The sequence below is a fragment of the Gymnoscopelus braueri genome, assembly GCF_963280865.1.
Source record: "Gymnoscopelus braueri genome assembly, chromosome: 7".
NCBI classification, from domain to species: Eukaryota; Metazoa; Chordata; class Actinopteri; order Myctophiformes; family Myctophidae; genus Gymnoscopelus; species Gymnoscopelus braueri.
In genome coordinates, this window is record NC_137608.1 from 38393326 (window position 1) to 38402096 (window position 8771).

The following is an 8771-nucleotide window of genomic DNA, read 5'->3' on the forward strand; positions in this document are numbered from 1 at the left end:
ACGTCTGCATAGAGATGGTAACATCTCTGCATAATAACTGGATTATTAATTTAAAGGTTTCCAACCTACCATTTCACTTCAAAGTGCTCTTATCTCAAATTGATCTCTGAGATCTTAGCAATAATAATTGCTAAGAAAACTCTTAATTTCCACTTGATTATGTTGACCATCCCTCCTTTAAGGCTTTAACGTGACTGTTCCACGTTGCACAGGCAGGATGACTGTTCTATGTAGCAAGGATCAATACAGATGCCGCTCTACTCTCCATTACCTTTCCTCATCAAAATGTGTAAATAAAATTGTGTGCATCATGCTTCAGCTGGGGAAAAAGGAGAAAGGGACCAGACATCCGGCCCCACTAATGGCTCAAGAGGCCTACTAACTAATGAATTGAGCTGAGTAAAAGCCCACATCACCACAGAATTGTTCCTGGGGGATGACATCCCCTCCTCCTCCTCCCATCCTAGCCTTTACAACGGTCATTAGCGGTTCATATCCACCCAGCACAGCCCTGTTTTTCAACTGTGAAAGGAAGCCGACAGCCCCCCATTTTCAGGCTGTTTAACGCTCATTGAGATGGACAATGATAGTCGTACCATGTTTTATGATGCCAGTGGGTAAACCTCAGCAGGTGAAGCTCCCCCACCCACACCCTGTTCAGAGTCACAGCCCTTTGGCTCTTTTAATGCATGTTGGGTTGGGACATCAACTACTGTCATCTTTATTACATCAGCTAATGGAAAGTAAAAAGAAACACTAAGCCTACTTCAGGAAGTACTGTTTTTCAAAATGTGTGTATTATCGTCACCTGCAACCTTAGTTAGATCCTAGATGCCCCCCCCCCCCCCTGGTACGTTTCCCTCCGGTTAAAATTATTAATATTATTTATAATTACATTCAAACCAGCAAAAACAGCCTCCGGGCCTTCGACTGTCCGGCCTGGTGGAGACAAAAATACACATTGATGCAAACTAAATACAAATGTGTTACGTGAACATACTGCAATGCAACAGCATCAAATACTGTATCTGTCCACTGTAGGCTATTAGACAGCCCATCCAATAGCCAAGCCAACTCAATTATTATGCAGGGTTTAAATTGGTAAATGCATTGGTTTTATTTATTTATGTTGTTACTACTGTTACTTTTTGATTTGATTCGTTTTCTTAGAACATGGAGTGGAAATGTTTGAGTTGTGTATAACATTGTGATAATTATGAGTTGTATTAATTGAGTTTGCGTTGGTGAGGGGAGGGGGGTAAGGAGTTTACAAGTTTACACTTCATCCTACTCCTTTTCGAACATGGTTGTGTTCTTTTGCTAGTTTTGTATTTTATTTGTTTTAATTTATGTTCGAAATAACCAAATTCATTCATTCTTCATTCATTTTTCATACATTTTTATTGCACAGGGCCCTAAAGTCTTGACTTATGAACATGAAAACAAATGTCATTGTCACTCACATTTAGTGGAGGAAGGAGCCCCTGAGAGGAAGTGTTCTTTGTACCTCTACAATTATGTATATTTGGTCACCTGTTCATCACTTTAGTGAGATTGTCAAAGAACTCAACTGTCTTGTTAAGACCTGTTGCTCTTCCTTGATGGCATCTCCACATGTTTGAATGCTGCTCAATGTACATGTATGCCATAGATAGGTATTAAACAAAAATAAATTGCTTAGTTCCAAGAAAGTGATTCTGTCAAAATCAAAGGGGGTGCATGACCAACTTACCCAGTCAGTCTCATTTTATCCACAGAGGTATAGCTAGCATACCTCCCTTCTGTCATTTCCACATTCAATGACATTGCTTCAGTCGTTGATACAGACGTAAACAACAAACGAGCAGCCCTGGATACAGGAAGAGTGGGTATCTCAATGTTAAATTGACAATTCTTTGCAGGAAAAAAAAAAAGATTATACATGATTTGAACATGCACGGTACATCCTTATCAGACCCAAATTCACCCTTCAACTTCTTTATGCCCACAATGACTGCGGTTAGCCACATTTTGTAGCAATTGTAGAAATATTAGGCCTTAAATGTCACATTTTCAGGCATGTATGGGCTACAAACCATGTAGGCCAGGGGTCTTCAACGTCTTTGTCAATCTGCTGTTTTTGCTATTTTAGAATATTTATGCTGAAAAGTAACAGTTTTGGCCATAATGAGGCTTCCGCCCGACAGACAATATATTTATATTTATATTGTACATGCAAAATTGCTGCTATACGAAAACGTATTGTTACTGCACTGTTTCTTATTTTTATTTTCATTTGTAATAAAATGTCACTGACATCACAAGGTATTCTTCATTTTATGTATGTATGGTCCAGTATATTATTAATTCATATCAGTCACTGTATTCCAGTGGGGCAAGGCAGCCTACTGTAAGTCTTAAACAAAATATATAAAATATAACCCTAACCCTCAACAGTGGGATAAAATCAATATGGTAACGTCTTATGCAAATGAGCCATGCGGTCGAATGTAAACAAATTGCTAGTGCAGTCTGGATCTGTCATGACCGTCATGGATGAACTTCAACCTGGTGTTTGCACTTTCTCCATTTTTGACCCGTTCATTCATCTACATAAACGTTCGGATTTCAAATATAACGTTTTTGACCCTGGCGAGGGTGGGAGTTGAAAGTGTGACTTCTGCTTGTAAGGCAGCTGCTCTAATGTTCCCCAGCTTTAGCTCAGTCGGAAGAGCTCTTGACTTCAGACCACAAGATCATGGGATCGAATCCCAGCACAGGGATCTCGGCATCTGAGCAATCTGGCTCCCACTGGTCTACTATCTTTTTTCGCCTTTATCATAAAGGTTGCTGGACAATATATAGAGGATGAAATGCATAATTTATTACTGCGTTAGAATCTCTGCTGATGATGTGGCCATAGCTGAATGGTTAGAGAGCCTGCCTGGCAAGCCATAAATCCCAGGTTAGATCCAAGGCCTCAGCAATGTGTGAAAGTGTCCCTGAACAAGACACTTAAAAGAACAGTTCACCCAAAAATTACAAATTTTCTATCAATTACACACTCCATGACGCCTTGAATTCATGGAGACTTTTTTGTTTTTGACACATTCCTGAGCACAGATTCAGACATTGGTTGGATCGGCGGTGCCACGTAGGTGTGAGGGTAGCGTAGCGGCCAGAACCTGAGTCTAGTAGAACATAATCACGATTCAAAGAACCACTTTTAGCACCATTTTTGTTTAGTGTGACATATGATCTACAGCCTGTAGATCATGTGTTTACCTGTAGACTACAGGTAAACACATTTGAACATGAAGTTGATGATCAAAGTGACAGCTTCTGTAACCTATGGGTCACGGGCGGACCCCCTGTTGAATACCCATGATGTAGGCTATAGCCTACTTTGCATTATGCCTACTTCAGATCATTTCCAAAATTATTTTTTTAATATTTTCAAAAAAATAGCCAGTTTAACTCATTGAGTGCCAATGACGTCGCAGACGTCACGTTTTTCATAAGCCCAGAGTGCCAATGACGTCTGAGACGTCATGGAAAAAAAAAAAAAAAAAAAAAAAAAAAAAACTCAAAAAATAATCTTTTTTTTTATTTTTTTTTTTTTTTTGAAAAAAAAGGTTCAGAACCCAAGATATGATGATTTGAAGATTTGCTGCTCCATTCACTTCTTGTTTAACTTTTTACTGAAAAAGGCTGTATCTCGGCTCCTAAGCACTTTTTTTTTACAATGTATTTTTGGCCTTGGCACAGGGGTGATATAGCCAGAAATATTTTTGGCACTGAATGACATTGAGGTGCCCACAATGTTTAGGTGCCCACTCTTCCTGTTACTGTTGCTGTAGCTATGTTGGGGCTGCAATGGGTTCATTTATATTGGTTGGCTATTGTTTGTAAACATTTAGCCTATGTAAGAGATAATGCACAGTGAGGCGGCCATTATTGGCTGGCAAGTTGCTAGCCAATAATGGCCGTCTCACTGTGCATTATCATGACCGACACATCACTACTAGTACTAGCAACAAATGTTTCCTTAGTTTTTGTTTGTTTACATCAGCTGACCCCCCATCACCAGACCCTTGTTAAGTTAGCTGCCTGGAGGCACATGGATGTGGTTGGAATATATGCCAGCTCTCTGTGAAGTGCATGTTCCACATTTTGAATTGGAATTGGATTTTGAAAGCAGCTTCTCAGATTGGATTAATGACTATGAATTTACTACATTTTTGTCTTTGATAACCAAGTCCCATATGAGCCAATTCCAAAAATGTGCAATTCTTATTTAGGTAATTAACTCAAGAGCTACTGTCTACGGTCTACTGTAGGCCTACTAAATAAGAAGGAGAAAAAAAGATGGGCCTAATGGCTCTGGGCCTAATACCCGGAAATCCTGAAAACACAGCACAGGCTTCTCCACACTTTTAATTAAAAAAGTCTGCAAAAGTTAATTTGCTAAAATTGCTAAAAAAATAACAAAAATAAAGAAATAATCTGTTAACTAGAATTCCACTTCAAAAGATGTGTTCAAACATGTTGCTATATAATTCATATTTTTTTTAAATCGACGCAAAGGATTGATTAAAACAACTTTAAGGTTTTTATTTTCATACAGATCACATCACAGTTTTAACATATCAAATAACCGCACACCTTTTTTCTTTGACACTTATTTACAAAAATAATACAGGAGGAACTTAAATTCAAATACAAAATAAATAGACAACTCATAGTAACAACTAATCAGCACTTCGGTTGCAGTCTGTGCTTGAGACTGGACTCTGCTGTGATATTGAACCGTGCGACCAGTGTGTTGATACGGCGGTAATAGGTCGCCGCTCACTCAATTTCACCTTTCAGTTTTTCCATTGGTGCTCTGACACAAGTCTCTGGCTACCGGCCATGTCTGGGCATGCATTCTCATCGCTGTGAGCACCCGGATCAACACCCCCAGAAAGAAGTGTGCAACAGCCTCTACAGCGTCACCCTCAGTCAGTATAACTCTCCACTTTGCGGGATACATTCACCAACAACCATAGGAGAAGAGTGGGTACTGGCTCCATTCCGTTACGTTGCTATGGTGATACCCATGGTGCACCGCTTGTGTGGCGTAATCAGTGGGCAAATGGTGAGGAGGAGGCGGGTATTGGGTGGGTCCAGGACCACCCCACTGGCCCAGGGCCTGCTCAGCACCATAAGGGCTGTAAATGTGGTGGCTAAGCACTCCCTGCTTACTGGCCTGAGCCATGGTCATGTTGAGTACCCCAGTCGTGTAGTCCTGGTGGTGGGCCGGGAGGGGCTGTTGCTGTGGCCCACAAGACGATGGTCCGATGTCATGAGTACGGGGCTTAGAAGAGTCGGGGTGCTCCGGCACAGTTGCAACATCAGGGACTCTAGACTCAAAGCTTGTATGTCCTGAACCTCCATTACTGCTGCCCACGCTGGAGGAAGGAGAGGGAGGTTTTGCATACTCATGGCTCCTAAAAAATTCAAAAGAGACGGTTCAGAATCATATTACAAACCAAGAAAAGGAATTTCATGACCCATTGATGGGGCTTATTGCTCAAACCACAATACAGATGCAAGCCAGGGGTCAAGAACGGTTAGCTCTGAGATTGAAACATGAATATCATATTTTTGTCAATTTATGGGCTTTAAACCCCTGGGCAAGGGGGATTAAGGTTTTCAGCATGAAAAAAAATTTGCTTCTGTTTCCCAACATTGGTCAGGGTGGTGGTGGTGCGGGGTGTAAGTAATTACCTGTAAGGTTGATAAGATGCTGGTGCTGGTACAAGCTGTTCTGCATTGTACATATCTCTAGTGTCAGTGCCTGCGGGTGATTCTGTGCGTACACTCTGTTCCCTCTCAGGGGCCCATGGGGAGTAACGTTCCTCCTTGACCTCTTCTTTGCTCTTTGGGACATCTCGTTCCTCTCCCTCATAACCCTCATATGATGACTGGCAAAAATCTGTAATCAAATTAAAAAATTAAAATAAAAACCAAAACATAGTAATCATCATCATCACAACCAGAAACAAACACCAACGGAGTGAACATTTTAAAACCAGCAGTATACCTGTAGGACTGTCCTCATCAGACTCCCTTTTCATGATGGCATTCTTCTTGGCTCTCTTCTCTGGGCAGACGACTGCGGTTTTGGCTGCACGTCTGCAAAGAAACAATACGTTTAATAAATAAATACTAAAATGCATTGCTTAATGAGTGCGTGCATATCCAATATGTAAGCAAACATAAATTAGACATAAATTCAGACAAAAGTAATGCACCATTTACCTTTTGCCATTAGTGCCTTCCTCTTCATCACGGAAACGTTTTGCAAACGGGTTGTTATCAACCTTCAGTTTCGTTATCTATGGGAAGAACAAAAGTGGGTTAAAATCCACAGTCATCAAAGACTTCTTGTTCTCACGTAAATGTAATGTTGTGATTGACAAGAGTCACAGTGGCACACAGTGAAAAAATAAGCACTCACCTTGGTGTTCTGGTAAGCAGTGACCGCTGTGAACGAGGTCTCAGGGAAGGTGAAGGTCTGGAACATGCTGTACATGACGCTGTACAGGTCTTCTGCTTGAACAATGTGGAAGCGCGGATGGTAACGATGCATGGAGTGCAAAATGATCTGGTGAGAGAAAGAACAGTGAAATAAGTCAGTATATAATTGAAATAGGGCATGCACACTTCACAAAGATAAGCAATAATGTATTCTGCTTTATTGTTATTTCATTTATTTCTTTATTCTTTTTAAAGGTTACCATAAATTGCTCTACTATCAACCATTCTATGATGATTTTTCCAATTCTGATTTATCATTTTTGAGTGGCATGCAGACTTAGTTCTATAACATAAAATATATTCACTGGTGTTTTCAGTTCAACTTACATGGCCATGTTGGTCCAAAGTATTGTTGGTGAGCTTCAGCTTGAGGAAGGAGATAGTCTGCTTCATCCAGTGGCACCCTGGGGCAGGAGAGTCTGGGTGGACGTAGGTCCTGCAGGGAGGCTGGGGCTCCGCTTTTCCTGCCACCTCCCATTTCTCTTTATTCCACTATAAGGAGACCAAGATAAGCCAAAGTGTCATTATTATCTGTCATACGAAAGGTGATATTATGGTAGAGCACCGTCTTCCCTTCCCACAGTGTTAGGGGCAGGATAGATAGAGCACAGAGTGATGGCTGGCTGGTTACCACCCACAGAGAAAAAGGGATAGTACAGTGGGGTCCCAGCAGGGGATAGAAAAACAGGAAGAGATAACATCCTTTGATGTACAATGTCAGGAGAGGGGGTGATAAACAGGGGGATGGAGTTGTAGTAACCATTTAGGGAACTCTATTTCCAATGTCATGGGTGTGGGGGTGAATTAAATGTTTCTCCTTGTTTCCATTTACAATTAAAACAAAACTAAAAGTGTATTAGTATTAATATTTTAGGCAAGGGTTGACATTTGATTACTTTCTGACTGGATTCTTTTAACAAATAAAATACTGCACTCTTACCTTATATCTGAAGCTATCCTCTGGTACCATGTCTACCAACAAGATGTACTTGACACATGGAATCAGGCCACTGAGGTTGATTTTACAGTGGGGAAACATTCTCCTGAAAAACAATAAATGCACAGATGCATAAATACAAGAGAGCAGTCAAAACAAACATACTGCTTCCTTAACCCTATATACTTCATTGACCGGGGTCCTCCAAAAGGCTATACCTCCTTTTTTCCCTCAACACCAAATCTCTGCTGTGCATTGTGAGCTTGTAGATCGGCTATTTTCAGCAAATGTTCGGCTATTATGACATGCCCAGAATAGGGACGCCAGGGTTAATGTAATAAAAAACTCACAATAACTAAAACTTTTTTAGATAGCTTCCATACAGTTATATTATAGTATCACACTGTGACAGCTATAATATTCAATGTCATGTTAATAATCATTGTTACAGGTTTTTGCTTGGCAGTGCATGTGTTTTCTTTATCTTACCTGCCCGATTTAGTAATGATCATCTCTGTTCCTATTTCATGAAAGTCCTTCCAGAGGTCACTGTCCTCTAGAGTGAGCTTGATGCTGCTCTGGTGGTAAGCATCGGGTCCAGGGGCCACAGAGGATGGAGGTGGGATACTGAAGTTGGGCTTCAGGTCTAGCAAAGAGGGGAGATGGATCATAGTCACATATTAGAAACTGTGATATTCTGGATGATCCAGATATTTCGTGATCAAATGAAAATTAGACATAAGTGCTATAGATTCTAAAAGAAGTCCTGATTAGACAAAGCTTAGCAATAGGCTAAACAATTAAATCTCCATGGTCAGAGAGTAACGCTCACCTCTAATGGATTGCATCCTTCCGATTCAATGGCGGCAAGAGAGAAATGAAGAAAAATAATGCAGATAGGGCCAATCTGTAGGCCTGGTTATCCTGAAATATCCAAAGTGAGTGTTGGTTTTGGTCCGCGGTCCCTCCTATGTCTTGTGTGTTGCGTAAAATCCAGTGGCTTAAGAAATAGGTTAGGCAGCAAGTCAATGTTGAGTCATCAGTTGTTTTAGAGATCTGCAGGAGGACATATCTGTGGTATGGGGTGTCCCTCTCTTTTAAGGGGAGCCCTGCAGTGGGCGGGGTCAAGACAGCCATTCTGTGTCTTTGAAGTGGCACAATGATGGGTCAATGTTCCACTCTGATTGGAGGGTGCTGGAAATCAAAGAGACTTAACAGAGCCTTGATACCGTCCCCACAGGAAGAGGGACGGAGGAAATGCATCTTTATT

At 41.0% G+C, this 8771-nt stretch overlaps 1 protein-coding gene across 1 annotated transcript; it reads right to left on the minus strand.

Annotated features, from left to right (window-relative positions):
- Positions 1–4693: 4693 nt before the first annotated feature.
- Positions 4694–8450, minus strand: tbx16 (T-box transcription factor 16). The gene is made up of 9 exons (XM_080432413.1): positions 8334–8450; positions 7991–8147; positions 7505–7607; positions 6892–7056; positions 6485–6631; positions 6286–6362; positions 6068–6159; positions 5752–5959; positions 4694–5471 (listed from the first exon to the last, which is right to left on the minus strand). The coding sequence occupies exons 1-9, from the start codon at positions 8347–8349 to the stop codon at positions 5015–5017; spliced, it is 1422 nt and encodes a 473-aa protein (XP_080288539.1). The 5' UTR covers positions 8350–8450; the 3' UTR covers positions 4694–5014.
- Positions 8451–8771: the final 321 nt, after the last annotated feature.

Bases quoted from the DNA above. Each gene is read 5' to 3' on its own strand.
- tbx16 (XM_080432413.1), bottom strand. The intron at 7,608-7,990 runs GTAAGATAAAGA...ATTGTTTTTCAG, and splicing joins ATCATTACTAAATCGGGCAG to GAGAATGTTTCCCCACTGTA. The intron at 7,057-7,504 runs GTAAGAGTGCAG...GTCTCCTTATAG, and splicing joins AGGATAGCTTCAGATATAAG to TGGAATAAAGAGAAATGGGA.